The 26,580-nt window shown below is 40.4% G+C and overlaps 2 protein-coding genes and 1 pseudogene across 2 annotated transcripts; 2 read left to right on the top strand and 1 right to left on the bottom strand.

Annotated features, from left to right (window-relative positions):
- Window positions 1-7,676: 7,676 nt before the first annotated feature.
- Window positions 7,677-11,753, top strand: LOC133869622 (uncharacterized). Its single transcript, XM_062306663.1, has 2 exons — window positions 7,677-9,759; window positions 11,088-11,753. Exon 1 carries the CDS (start codon window positions 7,924-7,926, stop codon window positions 9,118-9,120), a length of 1,197 nt encoding a protein of 398 aa, XP_062162647.1. The 5' UTR covers window positions 7,677-7,923; the 3' UTR covers window positions 9,121-9,759; window positions 11,088-11,753.
- On the bottom strand, window positions 8,431-8,528 carry LOC133869968 (small nucleolar RNA R71; annotated as a pseudogene).
- Window positions 11,754-13,020: 1,267 nt separating the features above from the next.
- LOC133868843 (uncharacterized) lies at window positions 13,021-14,373 on the top strand. Its single transcript, XM_062305860.1, has one exon. The coding sequence runs from the start codon at window positions 13,021-13,023 to the stop codon at window positions 14,371-14,373; it is 1,353 nt and encodes a 450-aa protein (XP_062161844.1).
- Window positions 14,374-26,580: the final 12,207 nt, after the last annotated feature.

Below are 26,580 nucleotides of genomic sequence, written 5' to 3'. Positions count from 1 at the left end.
TAGTCATGAGGACAGTACTCAAAGCCATCACTATGCTAACGGAGAATACGATGAGAGATGACCTCCCATATTCATTAATTGCTCTCTGCTCCACTAACAATCCAAGGAATGAAGCAGCAAAACAAATTATGGCAAAGATGAGGGCCGCTTCTGTGTTTTCCATGCCCAACAATACGTACTGAAAAAGAAAAAAAAGGCTTCTAGAACAATTAATAAATAAATAAAGGCACGACGCCTTGTTGAAATGTCAAATGGCCTTTCAATAATATAAAAATAAAAATAAAGGAAGGGCCAAGTGCCCCTTCACTACGGCCCCTTGTTGAGGAAAAAAAAAAGAAAAAAAATGGGCCAATGACTTTTTCTTTCTTTTTCTTCCTAAGAGGCTAGTGCCTCTTTGTTCCATTTTTTCTCTTTAAGGATTTTCATAGAAAAACTTTGATTTACGAAAATCTAGCCGTCCAAACCTAAATCCGACTTCAGAAACGTAGATCGTAATCTACGAAGCTCGATCTACGTTTCTACCAATTGTTTTGAGGTAAATCGTTAATCTTGTATTTTTGAGATTTTTAGTTAAATCTTGTAAAATATGAGTTTAATCTTGATTATTCTTTAGGCTTTGTGTTATGTGGAACTTGCAAAGATTCCCCAAACACCGGGTATTATTTAGGTAAATTTTTGGATAAATTCTTTTAATTCCTAATTCATGGATATTTAGTTTAATTTAAGGGTGTACAAGCCCGTTAACCAGAAAAACCGAAAAACTAGAAAACCAATAACCGCAACCGAATAACCGGGTACCTGGTTGCGGTTGCCGGTTATTACATTTGAAAAACCGGTTAATGACCGGTATAACCGCAACCGGTTATATATCATTTTGCATTTCAAAGTCAAATTGCCTTGTTTTTATTGTGCCGATCAAAACTGGGCGGAGCCATTGCTTCTGTTTGTTCTCTTCTTTTGTACACAATAGTACAATATATCCTGAGTACACGTCTTGGTTCAAGAATGGAATCACGTATAGGGATACATATTGAAGTTACTTTTTGAAAGCCTAGAAAGTTTAGTTAGGTTTAGAACTTAATTAATTACCAAAATTTCCTCAAGAACTGAAGGGGAAAAGCTCAATAAAATGCTGTTAAATCAAAGAGATTTTTTTTTTTTTTCGATGAATAAAAAACTTTATAAAGCACAACCTCAACATCCAACAAACACTCCAGTGAAGACTGGAAGCACTCCTGCATAGGGACAAAGAAACCCCCTAGCTAGGACACCAAATACCAAACAACACAGCCTAACAACTAATAAAGCAACAAACTGCTACACACAACCAAAACAACAGAACAGAAAACAAAACACTGCAGCAACCACAAACACGAGAATCAAATATCAAAACCAGAAAAACCTTCGGGAACTTCATCTAGTACATCCGGCACTCCATATTTGGAGATTGCAACACCATCAACTAGAGCTCTATAAGTCGATCTGCTGAAGTCAGTACTGGGTCGATCTGCTGAAGTCAGTACTGGCCGTTCAATCTCTTCGACTGGACCCGCAAGAAATAATACCCCCATCAGCTTCGAACACAACTCCTCTGTAATCAAAACAGCTGAAAACTGTATTCAAAATCCAACACAATGGACCAAAGACTAAAAGCCCTCCACTTCTCAGCATCAGAAAGATCCATAAATCCAGAAATAGCACCACAGCAACAGCAGACAGCAGCTAAGACAGCATCAAATTCAAATTCCATCTATGCACAAGAGGTATGTGGTTTGATAGATTTTTAAATCTACCTTTAGCCAAGATCCGAGACCTAACTCCCCACAATATACAAGCCACAATAGCCTCTTCAGATTTGGGAGTATTCCCATGTAGAAGATCATTTCTATGTCTCCACAAATGATAAATCACAGCCCCAAAGCATAACTTCCCCAAGCAAGCCTTAAGATTTTTCCCCTTAAGCATAGCAATACCCCACTCAATAACATCCTCCCAAAAAACAGGAATATTATCAAATAAACATTCAGCCAATACTGTCCTCCACACTCTCTTGTTGAAACTACAAGAAAAGAAAAGGTGATCCCGAGCCTCCATCCCTCCATGACAGAATAAACAATTCACATCACTCGTATACCCCCAGCAAACCATCTTCTGTTTAGTGACTAAAGCATCCCTACAAGCCAACCAACAAATAAATGAATGCCGAGGAATGGCTAAAGAAAACCAAACCAATTTCCACCAAGAGACTTCCGAGAACTTAACCCTCAACCTATCCCAAGTTTCAGCACAAGAAAAAGTTCCCTTTTTTGATAACCAAATAGGAGTATCTACACCCCCAATTTTAATCCCCGGCAGTTGGCTTTGAATATCCACCAAAGCCTCTGATCTAACCCCTTGCCAAAACCAATCTCCATTAAGAATAATAGAGGAGAGCTTAATGTTAGTATGGAAACAAATCAAAGAGATTTGCTTCTTAAACTATTATGTCTTTTCATTTGACAGTGTTTTGATGGTTAAAGTCGCACTTGGTTGTCGATCACTTTGGTCCAAAGGAATGAATCCATCAATAAATAGAAAAACCACCCAAAAGAAAAGAAGAAATGTTCATTCAAGGGCTCAATCAAGAATTGCGTAAAGGCAACCACTCATGCAGGCGAAGACAGAATCTAATTGTGTTGCCCAATACGATTTGTCATGTGCACTGCTCGTATGTGTTGAAATTTGTTTATCTTCTGTGCGTGCGTAAATAGGTTTCGCCATTTGTGTCATTTATATACAAGCTTGAGCTGATCACCATCCACCCTCTCGATCGCCATTATTGAAATCTTGATTTTCTTTCACACACTGACACAGCTATGATATATATATATATATATATATATATATATATGCGCTCAAAATTAAACATAAAAACCAACAATGTGTGTGAAAACCGGCTATCCGGTTAATAACTGGGTTAAAATAACCGAATAACCAGCGGTTGGTAAAAATCGCAACCGGCCTACTGGTTGCGGTTGAGGTTATTGAAATAGGAATAATCGGGACCCCGGTTGCGGTTGCGGTTATGAGCTAATAACCGCTACCGCAACCGGTTGTTCACCCCTAGTTTAATTGATGTTTTGTGGATTTAACCCGAAGATTTTCTTATGGGTTAATATTATTTTAAAAATGTTAGTGTTTTTGTTTGGGAGTTAATGTTATGGTGGTTTGATATCATTATTATGTTATGGGTTAGTGAAAGTAAATTGTGGGAAGTGTTTTATATTAGGGGTATATGTTAGAATGTGATTTTTGTAGAGAACCCATGTGTGTCCACACTTAAAGAAAAAAAAGAAAAGAAAAGAGTGATTTTGATGGGTATCTTGATGGAAATTCAAATATGATTTTCTACTTGTAAATAGGATAATTATGTTAGTTTATATTTATTTGTTAAGGGTTAAGTTTATTTAGGTTCTAGAGTTGATGTTAACTGAATTAGAAATGAATTTTGAGGGTTTGGTGTGGAAATATCTAATTGGTGTTCTTGGAGTTTGGTTTTAGGCTTTTAATAATTGTTGATGTCTTGGCCATTGATTGAGGTTGGTTTTAGAACTCTTGAATGTAGTGGCCTTGTAAGTGAGTTGAAATAAGAGATGTGTGGTGTTGTGTTTATGAGCTTAATATGGTGGTGGACTAATTGTAAATTGAGCCTAAGTATAATGTTTGGCTTTGAGGTTTATGTATATACCTCAAGCTTTAATAAATAAATAGGCAAGATATAATAAATGAATGTATATTAAAATATGTGGTTATAAATTAGTTCAACAAGAGTTATTAGATTAATATGTTATATAAGATTAAGGTCCTATAGTTTAAATTACCTAGATGGTTAGTAGTTAATAAAGATTAAGTACTAAGTATATTAGTAGTTGTAAACCTAGAGCCTAAGCATAATGCTTAGCTTTGAAGTCTATGTATAAACTTTAGTAAATGAATATATATTCAATATGTGATTATAATCTAGTTTAAAATAAGAGTTATTAAATTAGATGTTGGATAATGATTAACGTCCTAAACCTAAACTACTTGGAGGGTTAGAAACTAATAAGAGTAAAAGTATAGAATGTAGTGGTTAAGATTAGAAGAACAAGAGTTGTAAATCATTCAAATAATCTTAATTCAATAAATATACATATATAAGTGATGGGAATAAGTAATTGGCTCCAGAGTCATTTGGTAAATGTAATTAGATAATTAATGTGGTTACCTCGGTAATATGAAATACTTAAGTGCGTTAGGAGGCTATGTTTAGCTTAATAAGCCTTCTATACATATATGTGTATATATATGCATACAGATCGAATACACTTAGTTAGCCTAAGTGGATAAACAAATTATAAGGTTTAATAGCTGTTGGGACAAATATAGATCTTCTCGGATGTTGGGCCCAATCCGGGATATGGGCCCTCTCTGATCCACCCGACCAGGCCCAAATGTCGGAAGAAGCATAATCTACCCGGGCCCATTGAGGCCACTTGGGCCCAAGTCTGTTGCAACTGGACTGAGTTGGCGATCCAAATGATAGTTGGTATCCGCATCTGCAGGCGTCTCGGCAGTATCCGGAATCTAAGGACACGACGCACGTCATGGAAGTCATGCGTCTCGGCAGTACCCGGAATCTAAGGACACGACGCACGTCATGGAAGTCATGCGTCTCGGCAGTACCCGGAATCTAAGGGACACGACGCATGTCATGGGACCCCATGATACCACCGAGATCTACGGAATCTGGAAGAGTTGTTTACATGGAGCCACGTCTCCTCCAACCGCCTCGTGCACGAATTGTGAAGCTAATAGAACTGCTCCATAACCTCTATAAATACAAGAACTGCTTCAGATGCTAAGGTACATGCTAATCAGTCTCTTTGGCATTATTCTGCGCATTTATTATCAGAACCATACACTTACTTAAGCATCGGAGCGGGGTTGTCGGAACCCCCCGACGCAGCTTTACTTTTCAGGTGAAGCAGATACAACCTGGAGCAACTTTATCCAACATCTGATCGACACGTCACCTACCGGAAACTGTCTCAACAGTTTGGCGCCGTCTGTGGGAACGACTCATATCGTTTTCCTAAAAAAAAATCCGTTATGGTGAATACTCGATCAGAAACCAACCGAGTTCCTCGGGATGACCGAAATGCCCGAGACGAAGGAAACTCCAACGATCCCCAATTCGCTCTCCTGAATGAAAGAATGGAGCAGATGGCCAAGAGCATCGAGGATTTGGCCACCATGAATGCTGTCCTTCAAGCCCGGGTTCCAGAACTTCACCGAACTATCACTGACCCAGGAAATCGAGAGGAAGGCAGCCGAGTCGAAGGAAAAGAGGAGCCGAACAAAGAAGAAGAAGTCCCGGGAAATCCTCCACCTGTTCAACCCGAGGCAGCAAGGGCGGTAGAAGGCATGATTGCCCGGTTGGAACAAAGATGCAATGTTCTAACCGCATGATAAGTCTTGAATTATTCGATTCAAGACCCCTTAATTTGCATTTGTTAGACCTAGTTCTTGTTGTATATATAAAGTGTTGTTGTAGTTTTTGTGTTTTGTCTTATTTTCAGGTCTTAATTGAAATCTAGTTCAACACACCTGAATTAGACCTAAAAATACAACAAGGGCGATTTGGTCATTTCCAGAGTTCAAAGTTGCTCCTGCCAAGTGAAGAATCGGCTAAGGCAAATTGATCGATCTACTTTATAATCGATCGATCGAATCATCAGTCGAAGAAAAATCGATCGTGCGACATGCGATCGATCGAGATAGGGCAACCACGAATGCGATCGAGCGAAGTGCGATCGATCGACTTTATAATCGATCAATCGAATTTGGATATTTTCGGAACAATCTGGAACAATGTTGACATGTCACTCTTTTAGATATTTTTAGATATTTCTAGATATTTCTTAGATATTATTAGATATTTCCAAAATATCTTAGATATTTCAAAATATCTTATCTTATCTTATCCTATCTTATCCTATCTTATCCTATCCTATCCTATCCTATCCTATCCTATCCTATCTTATCTTATCCTATCCTATCCTATCTCTTATCTTATCTCTTCTTTAGATATTATTTTGTAAATCTCCTCCTCTATATATATGAGGCATGGGTGAGAGTAATAGGCATGCATCTTTTGGGAGCTTCAATTGTCTCAGGTGTATCTTAGTTAATTTTAATGCTTTTCATTTCCTTTTGTAATCCGAATTCTCTTTGATTAATATAGTGTTCTTAGTTTATTTAAATCTTGTTTTCTTTACTGTTTTCCTTTAAATTTATGCTTAACTTAGATTCAATTCATGTCTAGCTAAATTAGTCCTTAGGGTTTGATCCAAGTCCTATCCAAAATCATGTAGTGTTCTTGATGTTCTTAGGATTTTCTTTAGATGTTTGATGATTGTTGAGGGCTAGAGGATATCAAAACCCATGCTAAAAGGTTTTGGTATCAAGATTCCAATCAAAGTTATTCATGAAAAAGAGTTTAACTTGTCTATGAGTTTTTCTTGAAGTCTTGAGTAAAACCAACATTCTTGGAAACAAGAATGATGTCTTTTTCAATGGTGCTATTTGACATGATGTATGTTTTCTCATTAGAGTCACCTTATAGGGTATGCTAGGGAACACCAATCATTTCACCCCTTTGGTAGTCTAATTGTCTTTCAATTGTAGTTTAATTTTATGTGGAATGATTTTGTGTGAAACTAGATATCTTATCATTGTGGCCTAAATAGGGTTTTCATGTATTGTGTACACTTATTAGGATGTGTTATAGAGTAGTAAGCTAGGGCACGTTAGTCACTCCACACCTTCGGTAGAGTAAAATGTTTTCAATTATAGTTTAATCTTTACGTGGAGTTGATTAACGTAAATCTAGGTGCTTTATGATTACGTCTTAACGAAAGTATTTTCATGTCGAGGTCGTCGTAGTGGTTGACGCCCATTACGTGCTCATATCAAGCATGTTAGGAAGATCCATATAGACTTTAAGCATTGCATAGGTTAAGGATTGGATATGATCAACACCCTAAGTTTTCTTTTAAGTTAAATTCATTTCCGTTTTCATTTCCTTCACTTTATCGTTGTAGCTTCAATTCTACAACTTTTGTTTTTACTTTTGTTGATAAATTAAGTTAGATACGCTCTTTAGATATTCCATTACGCAAAACAACCAATAATCTCTGTGGTTCGATCACCCTTACTATAGTACAATCGATTCGTACTATTGCGAGTGGTAAACTTATAAATTTAAAATCCACGTATCGTGTCGTTGAGACACGTACCAATTTTTGGCGCCGTTGCCGGGGATTAACGGTTGTTTATGGGATATTTAGGATTGTATTTAGTTTGATTTAGTACATATTGTAAATTCTGTCCATAAGCTGTTTTTGGTTCTGTATAAAAACTGTTTTTAGTGTTTTTGGTGTTTTAATTCGGTTCTGTCTGTTTTCTGCAGAATTCTGTTTCTGCATAAAAATCGCTCGATCGACTTTTTGGACCTATAATTTCGATCGATCGACTTTTCGATCGATCGACATAACATTGGATCGATCGACTTCTGTTTTGAGCAGCACTACTTTTCTGCTGACTCTGGACCGAACTTTCATTTAATTTATTACTGTCCTGTACATATTTAGACTTTAATTTTGTTTTAGATTTTATTTTCTGTATTTTTCTTATATTTTTCTCTTCTGCAGAGAATCGATCGATCGACATAAAAAGTGATCGATCTAACTTTCGATCGATCGACTAAATATTCGATCGATCGACATTTTCTGGCAGTAGCACTTCAGCTGCCACTGCACTGCGGAATTGGTTAGTTTTTCTTCTCTTTTCTTTTTATTTCTTTTCTGTACCTTGTATATATAGATTACATTTCATTGGTGCATGTTTGGTCGTCGTTCATTGTCATTGCCTATTTTTCCATACGACCCAAACTTAGAGCGGATTTCTAGACGAAGTAGATCCAAACGGAACTCACGTCTAAGAGCCCATTCTAACTCACCAATGGCTGAAGAACCAAGGCCTGTGTTGTTAAGGGACCACTATGTTCCCTCAACATACACACCTACTTCAAGCCTTCAGTTGCCAGACATTACGGCAGCTCATTTTGAAATTAAGTCCGGATTTATTCAAATGCTTCCTTTATTTTACGGACTTAATACTGAGGATCCTTATAAGCATTTAGATGAATTCATAGAAATCTGCTCCACCATAAAGTTGCAGAATTTTACAGAGGATGCTTTAAGGATGCGTTTATTTCCGTTCTCCTTAAAAGAAAAAGCTAAGTATTGGTTGACTTCCTTAGAGACTAACTCCATTACTTCTTGGGCTCAGATGCAACACGAGTTCCTTAAGAAGTACTTTACCATAGGGAAGACCAATCAAATACGAAAAGCCATAATTGGTTTTTCGCAAATAGAGGGAGAACCTTTTCATGAAACTTGGGAGAGGATGAAGGACCTTTTACGAAAGTGTCCACATCATGCTGTTCCCAAGTGGCAACTTGTACAGTGCTTCTATGATGGCTTGACTGAGCCACATAGACAGATGGTAGATGCCTCATGTGGGGGTACGTTTATGTTAAAGAGTGAGGATGCTGCATGGACACTTTTTGAAAATTTATATGAAAATTCTTTACACCATTCATCATCCGGTCGTAGGACAAACACTAGGAGCCAAACTCTTTATGAGGTTTCCCAACCTTTGGACTTGAATACCAAAGTGGATGCCTTATCTAGAAAATTAGATCAATTACTTGCATCTGGTTTTGTTCCTACAACTGTATCTCATATACACACACCACATGATGCATGTTCATTTTGTTCCGATCCATCACATCAGGCCGGAAATTGTCCTATTGTTGGACAGTCTTCTGAGCCTCATTTTGAGCAGATGAACGCAGTTTACTCTAGACCGGTTAGTGATCATTTTAATTCTTATAACCCGGTCTTGAGAAACAATAGTAGTGTGTGGCGGCCGAACATTCCACAAAATAATGGACTGCAAAACCAAGCATATCAGCAGTCCAACAATCAGTTTTACCAGCCGCCACCTAATAGTCGTCCTCCCAACCCACAATAGCAATCAGCCCTTCCACCTCCTAGAAATTTTGCATTTGAGGAAAAGGTGTTGACTAGTCTCAGTAAATTTGAGTCTCAGACTCAAATTCTGAATTCCCATTCTCAGTCTATAGCAAAGCTAGAAATCCAACTCGGACAACTAGCTAAGTCCTTTAGTGAGAGAGAGAAAGGGAAGTGTTCTAGTCCACCAGTTTTTAAACCTAGGAGTGGAGGGGTAGTCATTGATCCAAAGGTAGGAGAGACGAAGACTGAACAAATAGGGCAATTAGAAAAGATCAAACTTGCCAAGGGTAAAGGAGTGTTTACCGAAACACCACACTCCAACACACAATTCCTTGAGGCATACTTTAAACCTGAAGTGCCTTACCCTTTAAGTTTCAAGGATTCTAGTGGGCACGAAACAATAAATTTTGCCCAACCACTGCCAGACATAAATCCATTCATTAGCAGTGAATTTTGAAGGGTCTGGCTGAAGACGTTAAACTTAGCGCTCTTGGGAGGCACCCCAAGTAACTCTGTTCCATTGTTTATATTTCATTCTGTTGTTATTTTTAATCTTTCTTTTTAGTTTTGTTTTTCAGGTTAAGTGTTCCTACCTCTAAGTTTGGGGGTATGCTTTGAGCCATATCTCCCCATTCAGGTTTTCCTTATCCCTTAACCATGCTTTCGTTTTGTACACATTGGGGACAATGTGTTATTTTAAGTTTGGGGGTATAGACATACATGTGTACACTTAGCCTAAATTTTGTACAAATTTTTCAAAAATTTTCAAATTTCTTTGTGAATATCTATGTTGTTTTGTAAAATTTAGTTGATTTATAACTGTGATTTGCTTTTCATTGACAAATTTAAAATTTTGAACACATGATCACACAATTAGAGATTCTAAGTCTGCTTAATTACTTTTGGCTATGAGAATCATATGTAGAAATTTGAAAATCATGACATACATTGGCATATTGTTTGTGGGGTATGTATTTAAGTTAATACCTTGCATACGGTCTTTAGTGTCTCGGAAAACCAAGATTACTTGTTAGATGGATGACGTGGGCATAGATAATTTAGTTTATTTAAAAAAAAAAAAAAAAAAAAAAAAAAAAAAAAAAATTAATTGAGTAACCGGACCTCTTGCCTCATTAAGTATTGAGTGTTCGCGTCAAAAGATGTAAGTAAATAAAAAAAAAATGGTTAGTTTGACTTCGTAGTTCTTCTTGACTTGAGTTATTAAGCCCTTAGGGATGTTTTACATCTAGTGCCATAAAGCCATCTGGTTTGGGAGTCACTGGCCTAACACTTGGTACATAGGTCATTTAGAAGCTTAAAGGAGTTGAACATTGCACAACCATAATAAATAATGTAAATAATATGAAAAGTATGCCTATGCCTTAGTTATTCCATCTAGCGAGAGATATGAAGAATTTTGAGACACTGGAGCATGTATGTAGGTTATATTCTTTGAAAGCCTCATAACTGTATGTTAATATCAAACTGCATCATTTTTAACATGTGAGATCTTAGTTGGCCATTTATAAGTAAGTAGACTATGATTTTCTGAACTGTGTGAAGATGAAGTTTATTAGTTTAAAGTTGTTCATGAATTATGAACCATCGTTGTGATGATACTTCTTTTTATTAGGTAACATGTATATTTTGTAAAGATAATGTTTGTAGGTAGCATTTTCTGCTAAACCTTCACGAGACTTCACTCGTCCACTAGGGTAGCCTAGGGGTTTAAAAGGCTTGTTGCATGTGCTAAATGCAATCGCGTTTCCCACGAAAGAGGAAGTAGATTAGTTGTTTATATTTTAATTTCTAGTTGTAATGCTAGGGACTAGCATTATGTAAGTTTGGGTTGTGATAAGTCTTGAATTATTCGATTCAAGACCCCTTAATTTGCATTTGTTAGACCTAGTTCTTGTTGTATATATAAAGTGTTGTTGTAGTTTTTGTGTTTTGTCTTATTTTCAGGTCTTAATTGAAATCTAGTTCAACACACCTGAATTAGACCTGAAAATACAACAAGGGCGATTTGGTCATTTCCAGAGTTCAAAGTTGCTCCTGCCAAGTGAAGAATCGGCTAAGGCAAATCGATCGATCTACTTTATAATCGATCGATCGAATCATCAGTCGAAGAAAAATCGATCGTGCGACATGCGATCGATCGAGATAGGGCAACCACGAATGCGATCGAGCGAAGTGCGATCGATCGACTTTATAATCGATCGATCGAATTTGGATATTTTCGGAACAATCTGGAACAATGTTGACATGTCACTCTTTTAGATATTTTTAGATATTTCTAGATATTTCTTAGATATTATTAGATATTTCCAAAATATCTTAGATATTTCAAAATATCTTATCTTATCTTATCCTATCTTATCCTATCTTATCCTATCCTATCCTATCCTATCCTATCCTATCCTATCTTATCTTATCCTATCCTATCCTATCTCTTATCTTATCTCTTCTTTAGATATTATTTTGTAAATCTCCTCCTCTATATATATGAGGCATGGGTGAGAGTAATAGGCATGCATCTTTTGGGAGCTTCAATTGTCTCAGGTGTATCTTAGTTAATTTTAATGCTTTTCATTTCCTTTTGTAATCCGAATTCTCTTTGATTAATATAGTGTTCTTAGTTTATTTAAATCTTGTTTTCTTTACTGTTTTCCTTTAAATTTATGCTTAACTTAGATTCAATTCATGTCTAGCTAAATTAGTCCTTAGGGTTTGATCCAAGTCCTATCCAAAATCATGTAGTGTTCTTGATGTTCTTAGGATTTTCTTTAGATGTTTGATGATTGTTGAGGGCTAGAGGATATCAAAACCCATGCTAAAAGGTTTTGGTATCAAGATTCCAATCAAAGTTATTCATGAAAAAGAGTTTAACTTGTCTATGAGTTTTTCTTGAAGTCTTGAGTAAAACCAACATTCTTGGAAACAAGAATGATGTCTTTTTCAATGGTGCTATTTGACATGATGTATGTTTTCTCATTAGAGTCACCTTATAGGGTATGCTAGGGAACACCAATCATTTCACCCCTTTGGTAGTCTAATTGTCTTTCAATTGTAGTTTAATTTTATGTGGAATGATTTTGTGTGAAACTAGATATCTTATCATTGTGGCCTAAATAGGGTTTTCATGTATTGTGTACACTTATTAGGATGTGTTATAGAGTAGTAAGCTAGGGCACGTTAGTCACTCCACACCTTCGGTAGAGTAAAATGTTTTCAATTATAGTTTAATCTTTACGTGGAGTTGATTAACGTAAATCTAGGTGCTTTATGATTACGTCTTAACGAAAGTATTTTCATGTCGAGGTCGTCGTAGTGGTTGACGCCCATTACGCGCTCATATCAAGCATGTTAGGAAGATCCATATAGACTTTAAGCATTGCATAGGTTGAGGATTGGATATGATCAACACCCTAAGTTTTCTTTTAAGTTAAATTCATTTCCGTTTTCATTTCCTTCACTTTATCGTTGTAGCTTCAATTCTACAACTTTTGTTTTTACTTTTGTTGATAAATTAAGTTAGATACGCTCTTTAGATATTCCATTACGCAAAACAACCAATAATCTTTGTGGTTCGATCACCCTTACTATAGTACAATCGATTCATACTATTGCGAGTGGTAAACTTATAAATTTAAAATCCACGTATCGTGTCGTTGAGACACGTACCACCGCAGCTATTCAACGGAACGATAAGGGAAAAGCTTCCTTGGTGGAAAACCTTCTACAGAAGACCACCTCCCCATTCACCGAGGAGGTGGCAAATATCTGCCTTCCTGAGAAGTTCAAAGTCCCAGAGATCCCGTTTTATACGGGACTTGAAGATCCTGTGGAGCACCTAGATAATTTCAGAGCTCACATAGATCTCCATCGAACACCCGAGATGGTGGCCTGCCGAGCCTTCCCTTTGACCCTCTCGGGCAATGCCCGTGACTGGTTCAGGAGCCTCCCGCCAAATTCCATTCATCATTTCGAGGACCTCGGCAGGATGTTCCTGACGCAGTTCATGGCCGGCAGGGTCAGAAGAAAACCGTCGGGATCCTTAATGTCAATGCACCAAGGACCCGAGGAATCCCTCAGAGATTTCTTTATGAGGTTCAACCAGGCTAGACTTGAAGCTGAAGCAGCAACAGATGATTTCATCTACGGAGCTCTCTTTCAGGGAATCCGAAAAGATGGAGCACTAATGGCTGACATAGCCAGGAAGCCCCCTCAGAATTTAGATGGCTTTATGAGTAAAGCCGAGAAGTACATTAACCAGGAGGAGACACTCCGAGCTCTGTTGGGACCCGAGGCTACTCGCCCATCCACTTCCGGGAACCCAAAAAAGAAAAATCCTCGGAAAGAAGAACGGAAGCGGGTTCCAGAAGAAGAGGCCAGGCCGAAGCGGGATCAAGAGTCCCTAAGGGGTAACAACTGGACACCCCTCAATGCACCCATTATGGATGTTCTCCTGGAAATAAAGCGAGACCCGACGTACCGGAAGCCCAGACCGGTGCTCGCAAATCCGCATTCACGATACGCTGACCAGTACTGTGCGTTTCATGACACCACCGGGCATCGTACAGAAGCCTGCATATCCTTGAGACTTCTGATTGAACGTTTCATAGAAAACGGAAAACTTGTCCGTTTCCTCGCAGATCAGAGAATTCAGCAAAATCCGGAGCACGGCAACCGCCACCATCAGAATCGGCACCATCCGGATCAAAACAATCCCCGGGATGATCGGGGAAGAAACCAAGAAAGAGGAAGGGAACCAGAATGCAGGCCAGATCCTCGGGCTGCACGAGAAAGAAGTAGGAGCCGAGCCAGACCAGAACGGCAGGAAAACCTCCTGGAAATACAGACGATTTCGGGGGGTTTCGGAGGAGGTGGAGAATCTAGCTCGGCGCGGAAGGCATATGCAAGACAGTTACGGGATTTCGAGGTATACTCGGTGCAGAAACCTCCAAAGTCCCAAAAACGAGACGCACAAGTGATCGGGTTCTCGGACGATGATTACGCAGGGGTATCACTCCCGCATACCGACGCTCTGGTGCTGAGTCTGGCCATAGCCAACCACAAAATACACCGCGTCTTGGTTGACACAGGAAGCTCGGCTGACATCCTTTACAAGTCAGCCTTCGAGCGGATGAAGATCGATAGAAGTAAGGTGATCCCGGCAAGATATTCGCTTGTGGGATTTACAGGAGGCCTACAACGTTATCCTCGGGAGAACAGCTCTCAACGAATTTAGGGCTGTGACCTCAACTCCTCACCTGAGCATGAAATTCCCCACCGAAGAAGGCATTGGTGTCGAAAAAGGAGACCAGAGGATGGCCCGAGAATGTTACAATACAAGTTTGAAGAAGCTCCCGGAAGCCGCGAGACTCGGAGAGAAGGAAAAAGATGAAGAAAAATAGCAATCACCGTTGGGGGAGCCGGTCGAGGAGCTGGAAGAATTCGAGCTCGGTGACTCGAAGAAGAAAGTCCGAATCGGCGCGCAGCTTCCCCCTGAAATGAAGGAAGCTCTGGTTGCATTCCTTAGAAGAAACAAAGATGTATTCGCATGGAGCCACGAGGACATGCCGGGAATACCCCCATTCGTAATAGCCCACAAGCTAATGGTGGATCCAAGCTATCGACCGGTTAAACAACGAAGAAGGACTTTCGCACCGGAACGGAACCAAGCCATTGCCGAGGAAGTACACAAACTGCTGCGGGCTGGATTTATCCGAGAAGTAGACTACCCAGAGTGGTTGGCCAACGTGGTTTTAGTCAAAAAAACCACCGGGAAGTGGAGAATGTGTGTTGACTTCACCGATCTCAACAAAGCATGTCCCAAGGATAGTTTCCCGTTACCTCGGATCGATCTGCTTGTAGACTCTACATCCGGTCATGAACTTCTAACATTCATGGACGCCTTCTCAGGGTACAACCAAATTCACATGGATGAAGCCGACCAAGAAAAAACGTCGTTCATTACCGATAGAGGTCTCTACTGTTACAAAATGATGCCGTTCGGTCTAAAGAACGCCGGGGCTACATACCAGAGGCTCGTCAATAAAATGTTCCGAAATCAAATCGGACGAAACGTGGAAGTCTATGTTGACGACATGCTTGTCAAGAGCATACGAGCCGCCGGCCATATAGCCGACCTGGGGGAAACTTTCGAAACACTAAGGAGTCATAAGATGAAGCTCAACCCGGCCAAATGTGCTTTCGGCGTTTCCTCAGGAAAATTCTTGGGATTCATGGTTTCACAAAGAGGAATCGAGGCGAATCCCGAGAAGGTGAGTGCTGTCCTCAGCATGCAACCTCCCCGGACCACCAAGCAATTACAACAGCTGACCGGGAGAATAGCAGCCCTCAACCGGTTCATCTCCCGATCCACCGACAAATGTCTCCCATTCTTCAAGATTTTAAGAAAGGCCTTCGTGTGGAGCAGTGAGTGCGAGGAAGCCTTCAAGAAGTTAAAAGAATATCTGACCAACCCGCCGCTGTTGAGCAGCCCCGAGGAAGGAGAAATCCTGTATCTTTATCTCGCAGTATCACCCTCGGCAGTCAGTTCAGCTTTGGTCCGAGAAGACTCAGGCATTCAAAAACCGGTTTATTTCACTAGTAAAGCACTTCATGGAGCCGAGGAGAGGTACCCTCGGATTGAAAAATTGGCCTTCGCCTTAATAATCTCGGCCCGGAGATTAAGGCCATATTTCCAGGCGCACGCTATACGAGTGTTAACCGAGCATCCGCTGAAGAAGATATTACAAAAACCGGATCTATCCGGGAGGCTGGTAAATTGGTCGGTAGAATTGGGGCAGTTTGACATAGAGTTCCACCCTCGTACTTCTGTCAAGGGTCAGGCGCTAGCCGATTTCCTACTCGAATTTAGCAATACTCCCGAAAGCGAAGAGCTGCCCGAGAAGGAAACATGGGTAGCATATGTAGATGGTTCTTCGGCCAACCAAAAGAGCGGAGTCGGTGTCACTTTAGCAAGCCCGGATGGAGAAACTTTTCAATATGCGATCAAACTGGATTTTGTGACCACCAATAATGAAGCCGAGTATGAAGCACTTTTGTCCGGGCTTTCAATAGCTCGGGAAATGGGAGCAAGGAATGTGGAGATCAGAAGCGACTCGCAGGTGGTAGTCAGCCATGTGCAGGGAACGGCCGAGGCACAAGGTGAAAAGATGATCCAATACCTCGAAAAGGTACGCAAATGCCAATCTAACTTTCACAGAACCGCCGTAACCAAAGTTCCTCGGGAAGAGAATGCCCGAGCCGATGCCCTTTCTAAAATGGGTTCCGGTACCGGGCCTGTCGTCAGAACATCCACACGGGGGGTGGTGACACAGACCAAGCCTTCAATCCTTCCACAACTCGACATGATGGAAATTGAAGAAGGATCAGACGAACCAGAATGGGCTACTGACGTCATTCAGTACCTCCGCAACGGTTCCCTACCCGAGAAAAAGCTGCGAGCCTGGAAGGTAAAAATACATTCAGCCCGGTACGTGCTTATCGGAGGTGTGCTCTATCGAAGAGGATATACTGAGCCACTCTTGAAGTGTCTTAAAAGTTCCGAGGCGGAATACATATTAAAGGAGATACACGAAGGAGTCTGCGGGAACCACTCTAGCTCTCGGATGTTGGCTCACAAAGCGATGAGAGCCGGATACTACTGGCCAACAATGAGCAAGGATTCAGTCGAAATCGTTCGGAAGTGCGACAAATGTCAGAGGTTCGCCCGGGTGATGAAGCAACCCCCTGAGAAACTAAGTCCAATCACTTCGCCGTGGCCATTCGCAAAATGGGGGGTCGACATAGTCGGGCCTATGCCTCCGGGAAAAGGTGGCCGGAAATTTCTTCTTGTCGCGGTAGACTACTTCACCAAGTGGGCTGAAGCCGAGGCACTCGCCACTATCACTACCGCCAACGCAGTAAAATTTCTCTGGAATTCAATCATATGTCGATTCGGTATCCCACATACTTTTGTCACCGACAATGGAAAACAGTTTGACTGTGGACCGTTTCAAAAATGGTGCGCCGAACTCCGTATCAGAAATTATTACTCAACCCCGATATATCCACCGGCGAACGGACAAGTAGAAGCTACGAACAAGACTCTTCTCGGAACACTAAAGAAGAAGCTTGGCAAAAAGAAGGGAGCTTGGGCGGAATATGTACCCGAGGTGCTTTGGGCCTACCGCACCACGACACGCACTCCCACCGGGGCTACTCCTTTCTCCTTAACTTACGGTTCCGAGGCAATTATTCCTGCCGAAGTCGGATCACCCAGCTTCCGGGTATCACACTACAATCCGGGGCTCAATGACGAAGGAATCAAGCTGAATCTGGATTTGCTACAAGAAAGAAGAGACGAAGCGCAGGTAACATGGGCTGCGTACCAAGACCGAGCCGCCCGTTACTTCAACAAAAAAGTAAGCCCCCGAAAGTTCCAACTGGGAGATTGGGTTTTGAGAAAAGTGAGCCCGATTACCAAAGATCCAATCAAAGGAAAGCTCGGAGCAAAATGGGAAGGTCCGTACAGAGTCATACGATGCCATGACAAAGGGGCATATCATCTGGTGGATGCTACCGGCAAGGAATTACCGAGAGCCTGGAACGCCGAGCATTTAAAGAAGTATTTTATGTGAATTGCTTGTACTATGTTTACTGTTGTTACCGGGCTGGCACCGTCAATATATGTTTATTCTCAGATCAATTCAAAGCATGGAATCTCAGTTCAAATCAAACCAGATCAAACCAGACCAGATCAAATAAATGCGTCGCTCCCTCGGTTCGAAATACAACCGACTTGGAGCACGCACCGGTCATATCCTTAATATTGACCCGGACAAATCACCAAATTTGTCCGTAGTCATAAAGGAATGTCTCGGTTCAAATCAAACCAGATCAAACCAGACCAGATCAAATCAAGGCGCCGCTCCTTCGGTTTAAAATACAACCGACCCGGAGCACGCCCCGGACATTTCTCAATATTGACTCGGACAAATCATCAAGTTTGTCCGAAGTCATTAAGGAATGTCTCGGTTCGAATCAAACCAGACCAGATCAAATACAACTCGGTAGTGTAAGCAAAACAAAAGTTTATATGAACAAATCGAAATATCAAAGTATAAAAATTAATTCTATATCATAAGCCAACCGGGTTACATTAGTTTTCATTGCAAAGTACAACCGACCCAAAAGAAGAAAAAATATATTACATAAGTGGGCTCCCTGCCGAGTCCCCAGCATCGCCAGCCCCGGGTTCCTCGGTTTCTTCCCTACCGGGAGTGCATTCTGAGACAGAGGGTCCCGAGGTTAAGTCATCTCGATAAGGATTGGGAGCATCATCAGTCCAGTCCTCCACATCCGGGAAAAATTCCACTCCCAGAGTTTGTAGCTCCTTGGTTGCTGTCTCGGGTAATTCAAGGAGCTCAGGAGTCACAGTCTCGGGGTCAACCGTGAATACTTCCGGGTGAAGAAGCATGGTCCTCAATCTCTCAAAACCCCAGTTGGATCCTCGGCCCCAGCTAAGACCTCGAAGCCAAGGAACAAGGGCGAGTTGTTTCTTGAAACGCCGGGACTTGGCCTTATAATGATGGGCCTTCTTTCGAAGTCTCTTACACCGAGCTCGAATTTCTTTCTGCCTCTCGGACATGGAGTGCTTATCGGCCACCAGCGAGTCCTTCTCTCGCTCCAAGTCTGCCACCCGGGAAGACAGCACAGTCTTGGCTTCGTTAGCCTCGGTCAGATTGCTCAGTACTCTGTCGAGGGTTTTTTCACTTTCAAGTGCTTGAGCATGAGATGTATCCGCCAGCTTCCGGGCTTGAGCCAGATCCAGGTCCCGAGCCTTGATTATCTGATCTTTGGTTTGAATATCTTGTTTCAAGGTCTCTATCTCGGACTCCACGTCCGAGGTTCGTGTCACCTCGAATTCCAGCTCTTGAACCCGGGACCGAAGCTCGGCTACCTTAGCTTCCAGAGCAGCTTGGCTTCCTATAACACCCCGGTGGTCACGCCACAAGGCGACCGACCTCATAACGCACTGAAAAAACGCCAAGGATAGTTAAAAAAAAAAGAAAAAAAAAAAAGAAAAAAAAAAGGGGGTATTATGAAAATCACAAGTCTTGCCTGCAACTGGGTATGAAGCATCGCCTCCATAAGTCCTCCGGGGGACAAGGTCCCGGACATTGAGGAAGACCCCTCTGGGATTAAGCCCATTAATGTCTCCAAGGGGCAAGCTAGTAGGCCTTCCCTCAGAGAACCGATTAATGCTCCCTGTCGGGAAGTCTCGGCTTCCATAACTCCCGGAGAAAGATTTTGAGTCTCCGGTTGGTCCTCACAAATCTCGGGTCCAGAGGACTCCGCCACTTCAACCCGGTCCAAACACTCTCCAGCCGGCACGGAAGAGTCTATCTCCCCAGTCTCAAGATGACCCTCCGATGCCACCACCACATGATCTCCAGATTCCGGCCCATTCTGGGGTTGGAAGAATGTTTCATGCTCCACCGGTAAGCGATCCTCGGAGGCTAGACCAACATCAGATTCCAAACGAGCTTCTATCCTCTCAGTCGGAGACCGACCCGAAGTCTCGGATCTTTCAATCGGTTCTTCCCGGGTAGTTGGCAAAGTGGGCAATACAAAACGCGGCCGACCAAAAAGAAGCTCGGCTTCAGTGGACCGCGTAAGCGCGTATTCTAAAGGATCCGAAGCAAATCGGGTCCTCTTCGGCGACTCGGGAGCCACTTCTTTCCTTTTGCGTTTGGATGCATTCCGAACCTCAAAAGCCTCTTGCTCTAACTCCTCAGGATCGTCCCCGATTTCTACTACATCGGGCGCATGGACAACCACCGTTTCCCTACCAGACTCTTCCTCTGGATTTCCGACTTCAACAATATTAATAACGGCCGATGAAGAGGTAGCCGAGATTATAGTCTCAGGAGCTCTAATCAAGTCACTCACGAGATTGGTCGCAGGGGCAGAAAAGTTTGAGGTAAGGCTATCCCGAGGTACAATCGCCGTCCTTGGAGCTTGGGTCGCCTTACTTATCGTCCTCGGAGGGAGGGTCGCCTTGCCAGTCTTCTTTGGTTTGACGACCCTCTTAGTCCCGGGAGCTACCTTCAACGCCTTCGGTTGTGGAGTGCCGGCCGCTCCACCCTCAAATTTCTTCAGCTTTTGTTTCCCTTTCCGATCATACCAAACCTTCTCGGTAGGAATCTGATACCCAAGAACTTTCCGCATATTTTCGTCGGTGACTATGTTGTCATAGTCTATCTTCCTATCGTTCCCCGGAGTCTGAGAAAACAACAGCATTGCGGCTACCCTTCTCTTTCCGGTCGCATTCAAGACCGGAGCTTCCCGCAGGTCAACCTGGATAGGATTCCAGACTCTTGATACTCTTTGGTCGGCCGGTAAGGGCGCTACCGACTCCCAATCTCCTGAGACACGGAAAAAATCTGACCTCCAACCCCGGTTGTTAGAATAACTTTGAGAAAGGTATATGAAGATAGGGTTGTTTCTAACAGTGAACTCAACAACCCCTTCCCTTTTATATGACGCCCGGTAGATGTTGAAGAACTCCGGAATTGTCATCCGAGCCCCCAACACCGTTTGCCACAGAATGAAAGAGGCGAAGAGGTATCTCCACGCGTTCGGTGTAAGCTGGCTTGGGGATACCCCAAGAAATAGAACCAACTCCTGGGCAATGTCCGGTAAAGGAAATCGCAGGCCAGCTAAAAGCATTTTCTCGTAAATAACGAGATCGCCCCCACGAATCTCCCGGGTAACAGGATTCTGGAAATGTAACAGAACCAAGGGAGGAATATCGTAATTATTCCGGAGGCGAAATTCATCGCCGGTACCAACCTTTGAGACTCCTCGGAGGTCGAGAGGCATGAGGGGCATCTGACGTTCCCCTTGCTGGGGTATCACCTCGTCCTCGGATAATAATTCCTCTTCCTCAGACTCCGAGACGGCCACTGCTGGGAGTTCCCTTGCGTCGGACATGGTGCAGAAAAGACAAGATTAGGATGAACTTCCAAGAGAGAGACGCGAATTCAAAGGGAAAAGCTGAAGAAAAGTTCAAAACAAGAATGAGAGATACAAGGGGGGAAGGTTATTTATACTCCAATGCAACCGGGATTAGCCGGTCGCAAACAACCGGGAGACAGAAAGACACCACTGAATCTCATCCCTCCAAACCGGCAGTTGAACCGTCGCCGGTCACGCATCTGACAACCACAGTGCTCCTTGAAAGGCGAACCGACGTCAAATCAAATTTATGTGCCGCTGACACACGCCGACAGGAGTACAACTTGACCGGTTGCAGTCCACCGGAAGACGAACGGTCTCGTCCAAGTTTCTTCTTCTAAAAACCGGAAGCCCAAAAGCCCCGGTGGCCTGTGTTAAATGAGACAAGACGCGCCTCGAAAAGTGAACCGGCGTCCAGTCATATTTAACACGCGGCTCACGGATTTCAAGGAAATTTTCAAAAGTTTGAAAATTTGGATTTACGAGGTGAAAGGAAAAAGCGGGAATTCCGTAAAAAGAAAATAGCATGCGAAGGGTCTCGGGCGGATAAGGTATGAACAAGTCAAAGCAACCGGCAAAACAATACTTCCGAGACGGATACGGAGAAGGGTCATTGATCGCTCTCGGTATTATACGCCCGATTCAAAACTCAAGATACATCAAAATGAAGATCAATCAATTATTCCTAAATTCTCTCAAGTATAAAATTTACCTAAGAGAATTGGGGGGTAACTGTTGGGACAAATATAGATCTTCTCGGATGTTGGGCCCAATCCGGGATATGGGCCCTCTCTGATCCACCCGACCAGGCCCAAATGTCGGAAGAAGCATAATCTACCCGGGCCCATTGAGGCCACTTGGGCCCAAGTCTGTTGCAACTGGACTGAGTTGGCGATCCAAATGATAGTTGGTATCCGCATCTGCAGGCGTCTCGGCAGTACCCGGAATCTAAGGACACGACGCACGTCATGGAAGTCATGCGTCTCGGCAGTACCCGGAATCTAAGGGACACGACGCATGTCATGGGACCCATGATACCACCGAGATCTACGGAATCTGGAAGAGTTGTTTACATGGAGCCACGTCTCCTCCAACCGTCTCGTGCACGAATTGTGAAGCTAATAGAACTGCTCCATAACCTCTATAAATACAAGAACTGCTTCAGATGCTAAGGTACATGCTAATCAGTCTCTTTGGCATTATTCTGCGCATTTATTATAAGAACCATACACTTACTTAAGCATCGAAGCGGGGTTGTCGGAACCCCCCGACGCAGCTTTACTTTTCAGGTGAACCAGATACAACCTGGAGCAACTTTATCCAACATCTGATCGACACGTCACCTACCGGAAACTGTCTCAACAATAGCTAATAATGATAATAAGGTAACTTAGTAACTAATTCACCTATCCTTGCATACTTGGTATTTATGTGCATCAATGGATTATGATTAAGTGTTAACCACACAAAAGCACAACAAAACATTATATTTACAATAAGTAACGAAATAAATCAACAATTGAACAAAATGGTTGATTGATTTCTCAATTGTTGATAGTATCAAATATTTCATTATCAATATATGTAACTAAATAATTATTCATCCACTAATCTTCCATTCGGTTACATGAATAATTTTAAAAATATTTATTTCTGAAAAGGCTCTTTCAAGATTAGCTGTCGTAACTAGAAAAATCAATGACAATGTCACTAATGAATAAATTAGTTAATGGATACAAAATATCATTTTTCATCTTTCATTTTCTCAACTTTAAGCGTTGCAAATTATTCACTAGAATGCATGTCAAGGATATATGTGGTAGCGTTTTCACCAATGATTAAAAATGTTGATTTTGGTTTTGAAAACTAAATCGGCTTTGAACGACTACGTGGATTTTTTATTTATAAACCACTCGCAATAGTACGAGTCTTTGCACTATAGTGAGGGTGTCGAACACAAGGATTGAAGTGTTGTTTTGCGTAACGGGATATCTAAGAACATATTTAACTTAACGTTGAAAAATAAAAGATTATGGTTGTAGAATTGAAGTTACAACAAGTAAATTGATGAATAGCGGAAAATGAAATAAATGAAAGAAAATCTTAAGATAATGATTGCATCAAATCCGCATACCAATGGAAAGCTTAAAGTCTAACATGGATTTTCCTAACATGAATGATATGAGCGCGTAATGGGTGTCAAATACACGACAACATCGACATAAAGATTACTTTGGTTACGATGTAATAATAAAGCATATTAGTTTCACACCAATCACTTATCACATAAAAGTTATACTACAATGAAAAAGCATTGAGACTGCAAAAGGTGTGTAGTGATTTGTGTTCCCTAGCATGCCCTATAAAACATTCTAATAAGCATACACAAGGCATGAAGTACTTTAATTAAGAAATAATGATAAGACGTTTTACGCATAACCCGTTCACCTAACATCTACTTGTGAACGAATCATGACCCTTGGCATGCCTTATAAGATCTCTTAATAAGCAAAGCATGACTCATGTCAAACGGTACCATTGCATAGCCATCGTTTTCTCAATCACAGAAATCGGAAACGTTAGTTTAACTCAAGAAATCTAAGAATTCTCATAGGCAATAAGAACTCTTTTTCATGAATCAATATAGATTGAAAAACAATAACAAAACTGTTTTGCAATCGTAAAAGCAAGGGTTTTGCAATCTCAAGACCATGCAATCATCATACATATAAAGAAAAACCTAAGAACATCAAGAACAAACTATGATTTTCGGAAAAGAATTGATCAAAACTCTAAGAACGGATATAACTATGCATAATTAAAACTAATGTAAACATGTAATCTAAGAAAAACAGTAAAGAAACAAGCTGTAAATGAATTAAAAACACTAGATTAAAAGTATAAAATCTGGATTACATGAAAATAAATGAAAAGGAAAGACAAAACCTAAGCTAGAAATGGAAAGACAATAAGAAAAACTAAAGAAAAGCATTAAAGAGACTAGGTTATGCTCTCTGGAATTTTTGGATTCCAGAGTTGTCTCAAAAAGAAAAGGAAACAAATACTAAAGAAAGAAGAAAAGATTGCTGAAAATAAATAAGAAAAAGAATTGCATCAAAGTAAATCAAAACTTTATTGAAAAAATGGAATTAAAATAACTTACAAAATTAAAATAAACTAATTTAAGCTCTCTGGAAAATGTAAATGAAAATGTTGCATCAAAGGATTGCAACTAAAAAATAAAAGAAAACTAATTATAAAAAACTAACTATCTCTCTTTCTCTCTCTCGGCTCTTCTCTATTTATAGTGAATTTGATGTATCAAATATCTCTCAAACAATCCATCTCAGCCGCACGAATGAAGAGTGTCGATATCCAATTTCAATTGCACAACTTGATTTTGAATCGCATAAATATTGGGTTGATATCTGCAGCTTTATTCGTAAGATTTGAAATCGCTTGATTGACTTTTGCTCGATCAATTTTGCTGTTGCCCTGTGTTGCTCGATCGCATGATCGATTTTTCTTTGACTAATGAATTTTGATCGATCGATTATAAGGTCGATCGATCGATTTGCCTTTGCAGATTTTTTTTAATAGGAGCAAACTTGAACTCTGGAAATGATAGAAATCATCATTGATCTATTTTCAGGTCTAATTAGGATGTTTTGAATTAGTTTTCAATTAAGACCTGAAAATAAGATAAAACACAAAAGCACAACAAAACATTATATTTACAACACAAACTAAGGATAACACATGTAAATTAAAGGGTCTTGAATAGAATATTTCAAGACTTATCAATATGTATTCTTTGTCTAATTAATGTTTGCATGATGCTTCAACAACATTAATAAATGTTTAAGTTCATTCAACTCACCGTGCATATTGCTAGCTCTATCGTATCCTTGCCCCAGCAATATGCTAATATTCAACCCATGTTGGGAAACACTAACTCAATTTTCACATTCATTACTGGAGTTTTGGTATTGCTATCATGTGTAATGTCTAAAAAACGTTCAATCACATGACCACAATTATTTACATAACGCAAAGTGATTACCAATTGTTCTCTAACAAATAAATCACGAGATCCATCAGTTATGATAGCAAACAATGAGTCTCCAGGATATTTAACAATATCATACAGTCTCAACTGCTGCAACATTTGTTTTGTTTTTTTGAATGTTTGTGCGGTCATTCGATGATTTTCATGAGCATTTTCTAGGACTGGTTTGTTATATTTTCCAAGAAATTGCAACAATTCAAGAAAAAGTTTATTCATTACGGGAGTCCTTAGATTCATCATGGCCATGAAATGCTAATCCTCGTTATTATAAAAAGCGAATACAATCAACTGATGTATTGAAACGAGTTTTGAATTCATTTTTTTTTTGGTAATCAGATTGCTTGTCAAAACATGTTAGAGTGATTTGTTTTTGGTTTAACAAAGCTTTACATTTCCGTAGCTTATAGTTATGTGAAACAAAGCCATATTTCTTCAAATTGTTTTTGTAAAAAATTATAGTTAAGTGGCTGATAATGTCTTTTTTGTAGATATGATACTTGAATTTGGCTTCTATCATTAAGATGATAATTAAAATTTTTTTATTCTTAAACTAAGATTTACCGATAGATTTGCTAAATGTATCCCGACATATGCTTGTTTAAAATTTGATTGAAGCTGAATAAAAATCATTGCACATGTCCTTTGTAGTCTTATGATAACTAAAATTATAAATTATTCATAATGATGAATAGTAAATAAATTATTTTTTAGGGTAATTGCACTACTAGACTTTGGGGTTGGCTTAAATTACGAATAATTCCCTGTGGTACTATAATTACAAATCACTCTTTGAACCCGTTTTCCGTCCACCAAGTAAACAAAGTCCGTTAATAGATTACAATACAAATGATATTTAGAGGTTATCTCACTATTTATATGACGTGGCAAACTAACAGATTTTGTTAATTTGATGGACGAAAAACGAGTTTAGGAAGTGATTCATAATTATAGTTTACCACAAGGACTCTTCATGAACTTTTTGTACTACAAGGAGTAATTCGTAATTTAGGCTAACCCCAAAGACCAGTAGTACAATTATCCATATTTTTTATGGGTAGGTAGTTGGAAAGCCCGCAGTGCCGCACAACTACACAAGCGAGTTCTACAACCGTCGAATTCTTGCCACGTTTTCCACAGCATGTGGATAAATCTTTCGAGAGGATTCGAATTATATAGTTGATGGGGATTGGGAATTTTTTTTTTTATTTTAAAATTTAAAATTTAATTAAATTTAATTAATTAATTTTTATCTCCTACAGCTGTATCTGGTTACTAGTCGAGAGCTTTTCATGATATTAAATTGAGGCTTTAGCCTGTGAATCTATTGCTTCAAAATAAGTAGGGGAGTGATCCTTA

Source organism: Alnus glutinosa, chromosome 5 (genome assembly GCF_958979055.1).
Source record: "Alnus glutinosa chromosome 5, dhAlnGlut1.1, whole genome shotgun sequence".
Lineage (NCBI taxonomy): Eukaryota > Viridiplantae > Streptophyta > Magnoliopsida > Fagales > Betulaceae > Alnus > Alnus glutinosa.
This window is presented reverse-complemented; position numbering and strand designations above follow the sequence as displayed.

Coding starts and splice junctions, on each gene's coding strand:
- LOC133869622 (XM_062306663.1), top strand. CDS start 7,924: ATGTTTGGTCGTCGTTCATTGTCATTGCCTATTTTTCCATACGACCCA.
- LOC133868843 (XM_062305860.1), top strand. CDS start 13,021: ATGGTGGCCTGCCGAGCCTTCCCTTTGACCCTCTCGGGCAATGCCCGT.